General features: G+C 41.4%; 1 protein-coding gene across 1 annotated transcript in view; it reads right to left on the bottom strand.

The window, feature by feature from the left end:
- DNMT1 (DNA methyltransferase 1) overlaps positions 1-11,074 on the bottom strand; it is a 59,323-nt gene extending 48,249 nt beyond the window's left edge. The window contains exons 1-3 of the mRNA XM_032210202.1: positions 10,928-11,074; positions 3,960-4,002; positions 3,179-3,286 (exon numbers count right to left, since the gene is read on the bottom strand). Of these exons, the coding sequence (XP_032066093.1) occupies positions 3,179-3,286; positions 3,960-4,002; positions 10,928-11,067 (291 nt within the window). The 5' untranslated portion in view covers positions 11,068-11,074. The remainder of the gene's footprint in view (positions 1-3,178; positions 3,287-3,959; positions 4,003-10,927) is intronic.
- Between the last annotated feature and the right edge of the window lie 5,633 nt (positions 11,075-16,707).

Genomic DNA, 16,707 nt, shown 5'->3' with positions numbered 1-16,707 from the left:
GAAAGAATATCGGGTGTCAGTCTGTGTGTGTGAAAATTGTGAAAGACATCTTTACTTTGATATTCCACAAATAGGCTAACTACTTAAGATAATTAAACCAGTTCCCCGACAAATGCGCGCTCGACAAAAGCGCGTCCGATAAACTGCGGTGACAAAACTGTGAGTTCTAAATCACACCGATGAATGAGCACAGAAGTGCGCCGACAGAAGCGCGCTCTAAACCTAACCCTAACCCTGAACCTAACCCTTAACTTAAATCATGCTTCTGTCGGCGCGCTGTTGTCGGCGCATTGATGACGTTGTGGTTTTCGCACCGCGGTTTCATCGGCACGCTTTTGTTGTGCGCGCATTTGTCGGGTCACAAATTAAACCTCCTTATTAGTAAATCCCTAGTTGTTTTTACACTTCCATTATTTAAGTGTCATATTTAATTATTTAGAAAATAATTGAGTATTATTTAATATCTGAAATATGAACGGAATCCTCACTAATAATTTATTGATCCTATTACAGAACAATTTAAATTACTAATTGAAAAGACAGGTTTTAATCTTCCCGGCATAAATCTTGGAATTTTAAAATTTTGCTTTAACGGGAAATTTTATACAGATAATCCTTGATTTAGAACAGTTCACTTAGTGACCGTTTCAAAGTTACAACGGCACTGAAAAAAGTGACATGACCATTTTTCACGCTTACGGCCTTTATATGACCGTGTGATTAAAATACAGATGCTTGGGAACTGGTTCATATTTATGACCTTTGCAGTATTCCAGGGTCACAGGATCATCTTTTGCTACCTTTTGACAAGTAAAATCAATGGGCAAGCCAGTAACCCTGTTACTAACCTATCAACAGCAGTGAGTCACTTATCAACTGTGGCAAGAAATAGCAATAGCAGTTAGACTTATATACCGCTTCATAGGGCTTTCAGCCGTCTCTAAGCGGTTTACAGAGTCAGCATATCGCCCCCACAGTCTGGGTCCTCATTTCACCCACCTCGGAAGGATGGAAGGCTGAGTCAACCTTGAGCCGGTGAGATTAGAACCGCTGAGCTGCAGATAACAGTCAGCTGAAGTGGCCTGCAGTACTGCACCCTAACCACTGCGCCACCTCCGCTCTATGCCATAAAATGGGGCAAAACTCACTTATCTAATGTCTCACTTAACAAAACAAATGTTGGGCTCAATTGTGGTCATAAATTGAGGAATACCTATATTGACATTCTATCTTTAATTTTTTTTTAGAACACAAATAATACAAACAGTACATATACATCTGAATACAAAAAAAAAGAAAGAAAAAAAGGGAAAGAAAAAAAAACACATTACAGTGCGCCCTCATCCCTCGAGACCTCCCCACACTCTATATTTCTTCATCTATAACAGTGTTTCTCAACCTTGGCGACTCTAAGTCCTGTGGACTTCAACTCCCAGAATCCCCCAGCCAGCTCTTCCACCAACACGGATTTTATAAAATCCCCCCCCCCAATTTCATTATAATTATTTACTTTAAAAAATCATCCCTTTTTTAAAAATTTAATTTCTGTTGTTAATTTATCATTTGTTGCCATACTCCAAATTTCATTATACCACTTATTTCTTTTAATATCCCAATTTCGTCCCAAATATTTAGCCATCACTAATCTAGCTGCCATTATCAAATTTACAATCAATTCCTTTTTATGTTTCATTTATGTCCCATTTTTTCCACCAGCAACAGTAATGCAATTCTCGGTGACATACATAGATTTACATTCAACAGTGCTCCAATTTCTCTAAACACCAGGTTCCATATTTTTGGTGCATTATCACAATGCCGCCACATATGTTTATACATTCCAGCCTCTTTCTTGCACTTCCAACAAATATTTGTATATTTACCATCTATTTGATTTAATTTACGTGGTGTTTGGTACCACCTCCATATCACTTTATATCCATTTTCCTTAACTCTAACTGACATATTCTTTTTTTAAAATTATTTTATCAATTTCATATATACATTCACAATTATATGATCTCATAACTGTTATTAATAATATGTATTTATAACAATTTTTTCCCTACAGTTGACAATATACTTGAAGATTGCTTTCTTACCATCCCATAGATCCATCTTATCTTACAACGGTCCTACTTCTTCTTCCCTCCCTCCCTCTTTCCTTCCCTCGTTTCTTCTCTCCTGCTCTCCTTCCTTCCCTCCCTCCTTCTCCCTTCCCTCCTTCCTTCCCCCTTCCCTCCTTTCTTCTCTCTTCTGACATATTCTTATATACTCTTCTATTCCAAATATTTTTCCAATCACGGACATTTTATCTTTTACATTAAAAAAATGATCTTGCAATATTATTTGCTCTTGGATCAGTGGAAGAATGTAAAAAGTTTCAAATTCCAGGAGCAAAAAAATGAATGTTTTTTTTTTTTAAATAAACAATTCTACAACCAACAGTGTTTTTTTTTTTGTAATGAAGTCCAACGAAGCAAATGCTTTCCTGAATTCAAATTTCAGAATGCCGTGTTTGGAAGTTCTTCCAACTAACAGAGCAGAAAGAGATGCCCAGAAGTAAACTGAGACTTTATAGATATGCAGCAATACCAGCAAATTTAAGATGCTCAAAAACTGTCTCTTTTAAAACTGAGGCTCTGGGGGTTCTGAATGATCAGGTTTCTATAACAGGCCCCCTTATTCATGAATTAGTAGCATAAGTCTGTATTTTGACTTCCAGATTTACTTTGAAAATGTCTACATAAATTGACAGCAATTCTCGGGTCATGTCTTTCTTCCTTTAGATCAGTGGTTCCCAAACTTGGCAACTTTAAGACTTGTGGATTTCAACTCCCAGAATTCTCCAGCCAGCTCTGGGAGAATTCTGGGAGTTGAAATCCACAAGTCTTAAAGTTGCCAAGTTTGGGAACCACTGCTTTAGATTATAGATGGTATATATGATAAATTTTCAGATATGCTTAAATCACAAAGCAAAGTAATTTGTTTTCTCTAGCAGTGTGCCTTGATCAGACGTGCAAGTTGAGATATGCAACAAAAACTTGAGGAACAAAATTAGACTTGCAGCCACCGTGTATCCAACTCATCCTGAAATCACGGAACACTAATTGTAAGGCAGGCAAAACAAACAACGGTTGAACACAATGGGATGAATCTGTTTATCCTGATTACCCACCTCAGAAAGTTCCTCTTTGCGCAGCTTAGTCTCCAGATCTTTCAACTGATTTTGAACATCTACTTGCAAGAAGCCATGTATCAAGCTCAGTTTTTCTTTAACACATTCCTAAAAGCCAGAAGGGGGGAAAGAGTAGGTGAGTACCACAGGTAGCAACCCAGATCTGCAGAAGCTTCCCAAGCTGTAGAAGCAGAATGATATTTACACCCATGTTACACCTATCCTCCGCGAGCTGCACTGGCTCCCTATCGGTCTCTGAACACGCTTCAAGGTGCTGGTTATCACCTTTAAAGCCCTACATGGCTTAGGACCTGGATATCTACGAGACCGTCTCCTGCCACATACTTCCCAGCGTCCGATAAGATCTCACAGGATGGGCCTTCTCCGGCTGCCGTCGACTAGACAATGTCGTCTGGCGGCTCCTCGGGGGAGGGCCTTCTCTGTAGCTGCCCCGGCCCTATGGCACGATCTACCCCCAGAGATCCGGACCCTCCCCACTCTCTCGGCCTTCCGAAAGTCTACTAAGACCTGGCTATTCCGGCAGGCCTGGGGCTGTTGACCCTTGATTGAGTTCCAGCCCCACTAAAGTTGAGTGCATGTTGTGTCCTTTTAACTTGCTTTGTCTCTTTATTTTAAATTTTTTTAGTATTTTTTTAAAACTGTTTTTATGTAAGCCGCCCGGAGTCCTTCGGGATTGGGCGGCATACAAATGCATTAAATCTTCAATCTTGAATTTCACGATTCATCATGGGAAGGGTGCAGTGAGGAGTTTGTGACTTACTCTTTCACCAAGGCCATCTTCATCCCTCTCGAGATCTTTCAGCCTGTTTTTTAAAATCAAAACACAAAGACACCACAAATTAGTTTTGTTTTGACCTCTTGAGTTCTGGAGGAAATTTCACCTCTGAAATGAAAGCCAAGTTAGAGGATCGACAACCAATTTAGATATACACAAGCCCTTTGATTTTCTGTGACTTTTGTCACAGAATGAATCACAGTAAGATATACTAGAACAAATTCAGAAATGACTCACTGACACTGTCATATTGTGCTAAGCCCGGGTTTAAGTATGGTTTTTTGAACAGATTATACGTTGGCTTGATAGACATAAATCCATGAACAACCAAACTTCAGCTTGGCATAGTACAATACATGTGAACCAGACTGTTGTAGGTAATCAAAGGAGATCCTTCACTAAATGAAGATATTAGCATTCCATCAGTGCACTTCTTTTCCATCCTGGAAAGGACAGCAAGAGAGTATGTAAAACTTGAGGCTTCCTCTGGATCACTGTTAGAATCCAAGATCCATATTAAAAATATCCTTTAGGGCTGCAACAATATTCGTCATGTTGTGCTTAGATGGGGGGCAGCTTCTAAAGTAAATGAAGCTTGAAGTCATTAGCACTAAGATCAATGGAAATATCTGACAGTCAGGAACAGTATTTGTGTTACACTTTAATCCCCGCATGCATAATTTAAACATATTTTGATTGGGCATCTTGCTAAAAGCAGTTCAGATGATGTTTTGGTTGAGGAAAGAATTCTCACACTTTTAGAAGATAAACCACCTCAAGTACTTGCACTGAACATAATTAAAACTGGTGATTGAGAATGTAATCCTCATATATCAATAGGTCTAGTGTAAGGTATGTGAAGTATGCAGCCACCTGTCAGGCATAAGCTAAGGATAAGCTTATGATAGGTGACCCACTCCAGCTATAAGATAGGTGACCCACTCTTCATTCTAGGGAAACAAGGAATCCATATATTCCTCTTCCCCATTAAAATATTTGAACTGTCCACTTGGGAAAAAAAACACAGTAAACTCAAATCTGTGTTTTAAAGTCAGGCAAAAATCACTTCTTGCATTGAGAATAGGCTGGCTGATCAACCTGACATCCAAGAAACCAATAAGATTTGTTAACATTATTCCTTTGATATTGCTTCCACCAGATTCTAATGGGCACACCTTACATTCATATGCACAACTTCCTTTATCCAGAGCACCTGCAAATCCCTCAGGTTAGGCCAAAGGAAAATACCTGTGCCAAAAAGTAATAGGCCTTCTCTGGCTGACTGGAAAAACCACTTAGCTCACATTGTCTTAGTATGAGTAAAGCAGTTGAACTGGCAGTAAATGCTAATGTAATAAAAGTAACTTGTTTAACCCAAGGCCAAGCAAGGCAAAAAAGGGAAAACTAGCTTGATTTAAACCATCTTTCCTAAACTTGATGATATCTTTTGGGCTACAAATCCCACCACACCCTCAAGCAATCAAAGGGCTTGAAGGAGGCTGCAGTCCAATTGGGGACTGCTAGTTTGGGGAAAGCTAGTTTAACATTCCAATAGGAGTAATCAAAATTAAAGGAGGGGAAAAAATCTACATCAGTTAATATATCTCTCTAAAATAAGATGGTATTAAAGTTCAATTTATAGAGGGAAATATTCAATTCATCCCTTTTTCTTGGAGGAGGCTTCCAACTGACAACAGTAATTCCACAACCAAGAATAGTTCTCTTAATTTCTATGCAGTGGAGGTATAGAAATGGAGCCCAAAGCCTCATCTCATACTTCAGATTGAAATCTATAGCTGCCAACATAAAGGCAGAGGTAGCGATTAAAAGCACAGGTAATGATTTCCACACACAAACACAAAATCTATTCATAGACTGAAAAACGTGCCTTAGGGCTTCAACCTTTTTTTTACAGGAAATACTGAATTTGTGTAATTACCTGACTTCCTTTGATCCCTTCTTTATTGCAGTACCAGTTAAAATAACCATTTCACTAGATTAAAGGTAAAGGTTCCCCTCACACATATGTGCTAGTCATTCCCGACTCTAGGGGGCGGTGCTCATCTGTTTCAAAGCCGAAGAGCCAGCGCGGTCCGAAGATGTCCCCGTGGTCATGTGGCTGGCATGTCTAAATGCCAAAAGCACCCGGAATGCTGTTACCTTCACATCAAAGGTGATCCCTATTTTTCTACTTGCATTTTTTACGTGCTTTCAAACTGCTAGGTTGGCGGAAGCTGGGACAAGTAATGGGAGCTCACTCCATTACGTGGCGCTAGGGATTCGAACCGCTGGTCTTTCTGATCAACAAGCTCAGTGTCTTAGTCGCTGAGCCACCACTAGATTACTAATATAGTAAAACAGGACAAACTGAATGCCTAGCTTTCTATCTGCTTTCACCTACAGCTGTATTTATAAGTTAGAAGTATGAGAAACAGAACACAAGATATGGGTATCATGGGAAGAGAGTTTTCTTCTGGCTCAAAGGACTCTTTGTCCAGTGACTTCATAGTTCAGAGTGAGCCCACTGCCCCAGAGACAATGACATGTAAACAGGTAAAAAGAAATTATGGGTAGATTCTGAGCCAAAGATTTCCTATCTTCTTTCAAAACAAAACAGTGGTATTCCTTCTAGTAAAGGTAAGCAGTTATTGAAGAATATATTAATATTTTCTCCTGGATCTCATCATTCAACTGTGTAGCCGTGCAAGAGACTGGTGCCCATGAGACAACAGTGTTAAGACCCTCTTTGGATTACATTTCATTTACTCCCATGAGTAAAGATAGTCAGAAGCATGGCCAAAATGTCAACAGCAATACCAGAGAGCAAAGTATTTCCCCTACTCCAGTGAAGGCAAACGCTTTCCTGTGGAGGCATACCAGGGAACTGCCCTCTCAGTGTATATTCTGCAAGTACTAATTTATATTCCAGTTATATAATTTAGCAAGCTATATAGCTATACTGCTCTTTTACAAAGACCTCTTCATTCAAAAATTGGCTTTTATTTTTCTTTGCCTACTGCCCTGATGGAGAAAAATATCTCTGGAGAATCCAGATATGTTTCAGGTTAGAATTTCCACATTTAACACTATGTCCTAGAACTAATACAGACTAGGTCATCAAAGAAGGACGTCAGCTGTTATTATTACAGCATTTTAAGTACAATATTCATCATCATTTAAAGTGGGCCATACTTACTCCAATTAACATGTTTACCTTTTAACTTTTCATTCATATTCTTCATAATGCTGCTTTACTTTGTAAAAACATCCCCACCTTCATCTCATGTGTAATTAAAATATTTCAGCTTCATGCATTTTGACAGTTGGGCCATAGTTCTAAGAGTTTCCACAAGTACTAAAACTATTACTACTACCAAAGAACTAGCTTTTAAAATTGCAACAGATGTCTTATTTTATCTGCAAAAAAAAGGAGTTATCCCTCTGTGTACAACTCTTCCTCTCATCTTCAGCCACTATGGCTAAACTTGCCGCAAAGTTGGTTTATGTTCTTGATCACCTGCACAAACGATCACTCCAATATAAGCTCTCCTTTACTGTTGTAGCCTGAATATAAGATTTGTTTAGGGTCAGTCAGCAGAACTTTATAAAAAAAAAATAATGAAGGCAAACCTTGAACCATCCCTCCATTGTTAAAATAAGTTATTTAAATAATTCTCAGAAATGAATCCTTTTCATTCTACATTCTGAGTTGTTCGCCGCCCTGAGTCCCTCCTGGAGAAGGGCGGCATACAAATAAACCAAATACAAATACAAAATCAATATGCCACAAACAATTACTGCAGCAATTGTAAAAAAAGAAAAGAATAAACTTAAGTTTCTTTCTGACTTTTCTGTTTCTCCAGATTTGGAAAAAATATTTTTAAATGAAAACAAACCTTCTGGACCATTGACCCGTCAGAGTAACACAAAACCTTCAGCCTCACATTGCTTCTTGGTTAATCATGCAATTTGTAAATTTCTTGCCAAAGCAAAGTAGCTGAGGTTTCATTTTAAAACATTCAACCAAAGCTGTTCAAAGTTTTACTGTGTGGCTGTATTTCTCTATGGTGGACTCATTGCTCCCCACTGTCAATACAAGACAGGGGAAGGGAGCACCCCAAGATACAAGGAAATTTTTTAAAGAACTTTGCTGTTACAAGTTTCTCTTATGACCACATAAATAACCACGTCAAAACCAAAGGTGACAGTTCCATAATAGAAATTAGAAAGAAGCGAAAGAATTTTATTCAGCTAGATATGTTAACTCAAGATGGGATTTCATTACCAATCCTGCAATACATACAACTGTCATGAAAATTGGGGCAAGAGAATAAATGAATTGAGAAAAATCCCAGTGCTTAAGTTCTGTCTGAAGGGCAGGTAAGCAAGTTCCCACCCATTGCTGACTCCAGACAATAGCAACACAAACTCTCTCAGAAGGAGATACCCAAATAGATGTACCAGGTGGTATAAGCTAACGTGCTTGCTCACAACAGTTATAGTAAGGAAGGCTTACATATGATACCCTTAAAGGGAGCACAGGAGCTTGCAGGCAATTTAATGAGAAGCTGAAAAAGAAAGAGAAGGAACACTTTCCTTCTTCCCAGCTCTCCATGGTTACACAAAAGTCAACTCATCCCCAATAAGCACCCATTTTTGGGCTCCATTTTGCAGGCAGGCCCGAAGAACTACCTAAAGTAGATGCGAGAGCTAGAACACAAAGATTTAGCAGATACTAAATTAAAGAAGAATGAGAGACCAACATTTATTCTGTCTCCAAATTTATTTTTCTGCCGAGAAAAAAAAAAAAGAATAGTTGTACATATAATCTATTTTCTCTCAACCTTAAGGGGGCTTATAGAATTTAAAACCTAAAGCTGATGAATGGTAAAATTCAAATGCTTTCCCATAGTACAAAGAAACTGACATGTCCATCACCAGTGGAGTGAGGAGGCTGGGTTGTGGAAAGAGAGGAAGCCCTGTGGAACGATCTGCCCGCAGAGATCCGGACCCTTCCCACCCTCTCGGCCTTCAGAAAAGCCACTAAAACCTGGCTCTTCCGGCAGGCCTGGGGGCTGTTGACCCTTGAATGAGGTCCAGCCCCCATCTAGGTTTGAGGGCATGGTGTATTATTTTAAATCTGTTTTTGTTTTTTCCCCCATATTTTATTTTACTCTTGTATGTGTAAGCCGCCCGGAGTCCTACGGGATTGGGCGGCATATAAATTTATTAAATTACGAATTAGGAAGAGTGTTTTTCCCTCGTTTCTCTGGTTGGAGGAGAGCTATCCATTCCAGTGAAAGGGAGGAAGCTGAAATGACTTGGAAAAAGATAACTTGTTTTGAGCCAACGTTGATAAATGTGCACAGCAATGATTATTTGGAGCAATTGTCAATTAATAATTCTGCCCAGGGAAAGAGATCCAACAAAAAACAACAACAACCACCTCCTTCAGAAAGAGGTTCCTTTGAAATGCAGCACGCTGCTGGAAGTGCCAACGAGCAGAAAGCCACCTCCTCATCCTGCAAACTCATGACTGCCAACAATCCAACCCATTTCAGCACCCCCCCTTTATTTTTATGCAGAAGTCAGGGCATGTTAACCAATGCTTCCTGAACGGCGTGTGTGCGCCTGCGTTGATCCTTGCCCTAAACACAAACAAATGTTCCCGCCAAGTTGCGCTTTCAACTGGAAAAGAAACGCGTTTTCACTTCCTGTCCCAGATGGCAATGGGTGGCATAAGGAGAGAAAAAAAAAGGAAGATGAGGCCCGCGTCCTTGTGAGATATCCAGTGGCTAATTCACGTCTGATGCAGCGATTCATATTCCTTACACACACCCCCACTCCACCCCCAACTCAAAAAGAAGCTGGCACCTTTGAATGTTTTTAGTAAAGATTAACAATCCCCCCCCCCACTTCCGATTCCTCTTTTCTTTCTTTTTTTAATAGTTGCTGTTAGAGAGCTGCAATTTCTATGCAAGAGATCCCAAGCCTGGAGAGGGGGGAGGGGGGAAATCTAAAAACCCGATAAGATAATTTATCTGAATTGATTTTTAGGAATTAACCTAATTGGATTAACTTTTGTTACTTGACAAGTGGGGGGGGGGGAGGGAAGCGGGAAAGTAGCGCAGTGGCCAAACAATCCTATGAACCAGAAACATCCAAGTAAATATCTTCTCCCTCCAAGTTGGGGAGGGGGGGAAGCATACAGTATTATGTAAAGAAGGCCTTGCACTCCTGGTCACTATCTCTGCAAACCCCCCCCCCAAAAAGTGGGGAAACTCCCCCATTGAGGATATATCCGTTGTTTTTTTTTTGCAAACTAGGGGAACCACAAACATGCTTTTCTCCTAGTCTGCCCCCCCTCTCCCCCCCAAAAGCACCCAAGTGAAATCCACTGCAGGCTATTAAAAGTGGGGGGTGGGGAGTTTGGGGAGGGGAGAGACCTAGCCCCTTTCCTTTAACTTCTCTCCATAGACTTCCTTGCTCTCCTTGTCGCACTTCTCTCCCCCCCCCCTTTGCGGGAACTTTTTTCCTTCTCCCTGCGCAACCCCAAACGGCCGCAGAGACACGTTTGGGGGGGGGGGGGGAAGGAAGCGCCAATCTCGAAAAGCCCCGGGATTGTCAGTTTGGAAGCGGCTTCCCCATCAAACAGGAAGAGGGGTGGGAAGCACGAGGGGGGGTCCCGCTCGCCTGGTCCCGAAACAGGAGGTTTTTTTTGGGGGGGGGGCTACAGGGACTATGAGGAGGGGGGGAAACCGCGCTCCCCGCCCTCAGATTTAGCGGGGTGGCCGAAGAGCAGCCCCGGACACCGCAGGGGGGGGCGGTGTAAGGTCAACGTGCCCTCAGGACGGGAGTGGGGGGGGGGGAAGCGGATAACCTTCGGCCGGGGATCCCGCCGCGCCGAGCCCCCCTCCACTCCGCACCCCCTCGTAGCGCCGGCACGGACTCACCGCCTGCGCAGCTCCTCCGGGGACAGCGGAGCGGCCTGGGCGGGCATCGGGACCGGCAGGGCAGCAGGCGAGGATCCGACGGGAGCCGATTTGGCGCGCACCGGGGAGGGAGGGGGCGGAGCGGCTTCGGGATAGACCATCCTGCAAAGCGGGCGGGGGGGGTGGGTAAGAAGTAGGAGGGAGGGGAGGAAAGGGCGGAACTTATGAAGCCTCCATTCAGGGAGAGGGAGAAACCAAACGGCGGTTTGTGGGGGGGGGACGGCCGAGCGCGCGCGCGCGCGGGAGCTTCGCTCGTTATTTTCGCCTTTTCTAGTTTTGGGCGCTGCTGAGGGAGAGTCAGGCTTGCAGGGCGCGGGGTTGAACAACATTTCGGCTCCCCCTCACCATGCCGACCCCGATTTTAGCTAACAACAACAACAACAACAACAATAATAATAATAGCATAGGGAATTTCTCTGCCTCAGTTGAGTCCGGCGCTTTCCTTGCTTCTCCTCACCACCTGGGAAATTCAAATAACGTAACGCAGCTTCTTCCCACAGTATTTGGATATTCCAAACATGTTCCAAACATTCGGATCATTCGCGTTTTTCCTGATGAGAAAAGAGCTATTTGGGGCTCAGTGATTCACGTCGTGCTAATATTCTTAATATATATTTGGGCTACATTTGACTAACAAAAGAAGAGCATCTGTACCTCAGAGCTGAACTGTGGGGTTTTTTTGGTGCTCTCTTAGCTTGGTTATTTATTTGCAGATATTTCATTACTAGATAAAAAAAAACAACCCCTGAATTATGGACCTCATCTTTGCCTCACTATTTTCAGTGTGATTAGACAAAATATGCCAACAAATCAAGAGGAACAACTCATTGGGATCACGGCTCTTGGAACTCATATCAGAGACTAATGCAATGTCCGGAAATCATACTATTCCCGCACGTAGAACCAAATGCATGGATCCGACACCTTTGTCATAATAAAAAAGGAACAGCTAGAGAAAACAGGGAACAATCAACATTTTTAAAGGAATAAAATTCACAAGTAAAGACAACACAACACTACTCTTAATGGATATCCTCATCGGTAGAGGAAATGGCAGCAGATGAGAAATGCTATTGAAAAATGACCCACACTAACCAAGTGCTCCATTATGAAAGAAACAATCCATCATAGCACACAAACCAACTAAAGTCCTTCAGAATGAATGAATGTATATATATATGCGCTCTGTGTGTGTGTGTGTTCCAGCATAACTCGAACACCTCGAGCAATTTCAACCAATCTTGGTACACAGATGACTTATCTCTGGAAACATATACTGTGGGTGGAAAGACCTCCCTAGCACCCCTCGGCGTGTGTGTTCTGTTACGATACAGTCTATTGTTCCTTAAAATGGCTTCTACTATACTGGCGTAAAATGGATTCTACTGTACAGCCAGTGGAGTTGCCATGGTAACAGCTTCACTGTACTCCACAAGGGGGCTCCCTCTGGTAAGGGGGAAAATCCAACATTAGAACATTTAGTCCGGACATTTCCCCCCTATAAATAAATACCAGGGCAACAGCAGGTTATCAGCACTAGTCTTAAATAAACCATAAGACCCAGCAGCTCAAGAAGAAAAAAAGTGATCCATTTACAACATATAGTTTAAGAACTATAACAGCCACTAGGTAGGATAGAGAGGCAGAGGACTAGCTGAATGCATCCATGAACATCAACTAGCAGTCAGAAGACAGGATAAAAATTTCACAAGACATGGACAGACTTAACCATAGTTTCAGCTAGGGAACTTATCAGCCTCTAAGACAAAGCTAAATACTAGGGAATTCCTAAAAATTTGGCACTCAGACAAATCAGCCATTAACAGTTACATAGAGATTAGCTATACTTATGCAACATTCAAAAGAGATAATAAAAGCTAAGAAGGAAACAAAAGACAAGAACACATCCTCTCCAGCATCCAACATCCAGATAAGCAGGGATTAATACCAGACAAACTACCAGGCAGAAAACAATACCCTAATCAAGAAACTACCATGTAGATAAAGAGTCAAGCAGACAATCCTAATCAAGGAGCTACCAAAGCAACAGTCACACCGCCCACACTGGCAGGCCAAGCTTCCATATATAAACGGAGCAAACCCTACACTCACTAGCATTGATGATATTACCTAATCAGGTAATTAAATGTGTGCAAAGAAAAACCAAGATCAGAGAGCACCCAAAATTTGATACTGCCTTGGATCAGCAGTGAGACCGGAATTCACCATTCTGAATTTGTTCTTTGCCAAGGCATGAGCTCCCAGTTAGTGTTTCATACAATCCAAACAGCAATTTTGACTTTTACAAGTCATCCCAAGACAGAAGAGCGGAAGGCTTTCCTGGGTCTGCCAGCAATTACATTTTTCTTTAGGCCTCTCTTTGTATCTCTCCCACCCTTCCATTTATGTGGCATCTGGCAGAGGAAAAGCAGGGTCACCATAGGCAAAACTGAAGACTAATTGCGTAGGCAAAAGAACTCAAGTGCTCAATGTGAAGAGCATTTCTCTACCCACCAACCTCCATGGCCTACAAAGGATCAAGTAACAAAAGTAACTTAATCCGAAGATGCTAAGCTAGCAATTGTTTGTTTATATGGGATGGGTTAACTCTGATCAGATGGAGCAGCACAAGAAAGCTTTGAAAAGGATCACTAGGCCACTGAGTCCAACCTCCTGTTCCATTCTGGAATCCAAACTCAAGCATGCAGATAAATGGTGGTCTAGTCTTCACTTGTACAACTCCAGTGAAAGGGAGCTGGCTATTTCAGTTTCACTGTCAAAATATTTCTAGTTTGGGGACGTTTTTAGGGTGTTTAAGGCAACCTTTCCTGCAACTTAAACCCCTTATTATGAAACCCGTATAGCCTTCCCTTTCCTGATATTCTTTCCAATCTTAGGTTACTTGTATATCTTCTTCCTTGGTGGGTTGTCCTTCTTTTCCATCTTCTGCATGTTTCTTTTTCATTCTCAGATTGCCACTAAAGCAAACTGAAGAGAACATCCCTAAGATCTTAATGATCTTAATGATGTTAATTCACATGAACCAAGATAACTTTGGTGTATACAGCATCAGCAAGCAAAGGAAAAAAATATGAACTGGATATCTGTTGTAGTCTCAGAAATGTATTTCATATAGGCCAAGTAATTTTTTACAATTGTACTCCACAAAAAATCAATTAGAAAAGAAAATCAGGGAAACTTCCTTAAAGTAATATAAAGATGGATGTTATCCAACTATAAAAAAATCATTCTTTAAAATTCCGACAATAAAACTATTTAGAAGGAGAAGCTGACGAGCGGCCTAGAGGTGGAGTTCTCGCTTCACAATCAGGAGGCTGTGAGTTCAATCCTAGGTAGAGGCAGATATTTCTCTCTCCAGGCACAATGAGGATATATCAACTGAACAAAACTCTGCCTTGGCGACAGGAAGGGCATCCAACCAGTAAACACTCAGCTCAATTCAGCTGGCAAGACTCCACCCCGCAAGGGATTATGGAATCGTTAAAAGAAGAAGAAGATGATGATAAGGAGAAGCTGACAAAATCTAATATTTAAGATTGTAGCTCTGCCCAAGCTACACATTAAGAAGAAAAGATAAGAAGAATATAAATGAAGTTGGGTCCAATCAACAGCACACAATAGACAATGTTGACTGAGTCAAGCTACACTTGGTCCAGAATGTACCCGTTCTTGCGCTCCTTTATACACGTACTTTACACAGTAACACCATTACTTCTGGATGCTATTTAAGTTGTGGGTTGCCATCTCTGAAACTTTTCATGATTCAGGGCATTTGTGCAACTGCTTTCTCCTAATAACATTTGCCTCCCAATAAGATCAGGTAGAGGGGATGCTCTGTGCCATCTTGCTCAGGGATTGCCATCTACAGGGGCTATAGAAATGTGCTTTCTTTTCTTTCTTCCTTCCTTCCTTCCTTCCTTCCTTCCTTCCTTCCTTCCTTCCTTCCTTCCTTCTTTCCAATTTACCCCAATGGAGATAATAATGTCTGTCCCCCCCCCAAAAAAAATTCCGGAGATGTCGCTGCAAGGTCGACATGGGGGAATGGGACTCTGCACCGCCACACCGATTCTTCTTCGTCGGAGCCCCCCCCCCCGGGGAGGGGCTAATAAGGAGGGGCTCCCTGCAGATCCCAGAGAGCGGTGGCTCTCCAGCTGAACCCAGGGTCTCTTCCCTCTATACAAGGTGGCCATCATGGCTGCCGTGAAGCAGGGTCTGCCAAAGAAACTAAGATTGTGCTGGAGCGGTGAGAGTGGACAGTGATTGGAGCTGGGTAAAGTGAATCTTAACTTCTGTTTAGGATTAACCCCCCCACCCTAAAAAAATCATCTGGGAAAAGAGGCTCTCTGGAATATTTGTAAGCAGCGATTAAGAAGAGGCAGAGAAAAATTGCACCCTAACAGGAAATAAGTACAAGATATAAAATAGGAAAAGACTGGAGGTATAAATTCTATTGGCATGACTCTGATTAGGCACTTGAAAACGCGGAACAGCTGACTGTCTATTGCAGTGGTAGTCAACCTGGTCCCTACTGCCCACTAGCTTTCGTGGTGGGCGGTAGGGGTTTGCTGTAACTCTGCTTTATAAATTTTATAAAGTAAAGATACTTCCCTACTTTATAAATCACCATGACTGTGGAACCGGTGGGCGGTTAGAAAATTTACTACTAACAGAGATACAAAAGTGGGCGGTAGGTATAAAAAGGTTGACTACCCCTGATCTATTGGATATTTTGTTTGAATTAACTTGAAATATATAATTGGTGGAATTGCTTTAAAGTGGCTTTTTAACGTTGATCTTTAAACTGAGATGCCACCTACTGGTGAATGGATGTATATTAAGTCATACTCCTAGAACAGCCTTTCCCAACCTTCCCAGCATTCGCTGGCTGGGGAATTCTGGGAGTTGAAGTCCGGACATCTTCAAGTTGCCAAGGTTGGGAAACACTGTCCTAGAATAATAAAACAGCCTTGGAAATTTCTGATAAGAGAAGAACAATACTTGGAGGTTTGCTGTATTATTTACTGTTCTACACCTATCTACTTTATGGTTACTAGTGGTTCAACTTTGAAAACCCGGAGAATGTCTAATGGAATTTGGAAAAAACCCTGGACTGTATAATGGAACCTATTGACTAATAGTGAGATATAAAGAACCATAACTATTGTATCTTATGATGAACAATGTTTAGATTTTGGAATCTGCTGGCTTCAAGAAGTAAAAAAGAATAGACTCAAGAATGGTGATAGACTATTGATAGAGCATTGAGTATTATTTGGACTCTTTAAGACAAAGCAAGATGGATTTTCAGGAAGAATCGGAGTTACTCCAGAAAGAGACTACGTTGCTACTGCACAACATCTATGACACTATGATGAAGAACCTCAGAGAGATAAAGGACTTACTACATGATATAACCAAAAAGCTTGAAAATATGCAACAAGGAATGATGAATCAAGCTAAAGAAATAACGGGAAACAGAGGAGACAACTGGAAGCTTAGAGAACGAGATAGAACAGAACCCATAACAAATAGAACAAGGAAATAAGAAAGAGGAGACAATAAAGTGGGGTGAAATAAAATTGGGAGAATATATATTAGGTGGTAGAAAAATGGAAGTCAATAAATTGAAAAACATTTCTGGAAAAAAGACAGAGGATTTGGCAGATCTGTAGATGGACTGGCAGCGGAAAATAGTGGAGATGGAAATAATGATTGAATTG

Source organism: Thamnophis elegans, chromosome 2, assembly GCF_009769535.1.
Source record: "Thamnophis elegans isolate rThaEle1 chromosome 2, rThaEle1.pri, whole genome shotgun sequence".
In the NCBI taxonomy this organism is placed as follows: domain Eukaryota; kingdom Metazoa; phylum Chordata; class Lepidosauria; order Squamata; family Colubridae; genus Thamnophis; species Thamnophis elegans.
Note: the sequence above shows the minus strand (reverse complement) of the source record. Positions and strands in the feature narration are given on the sequence as shown.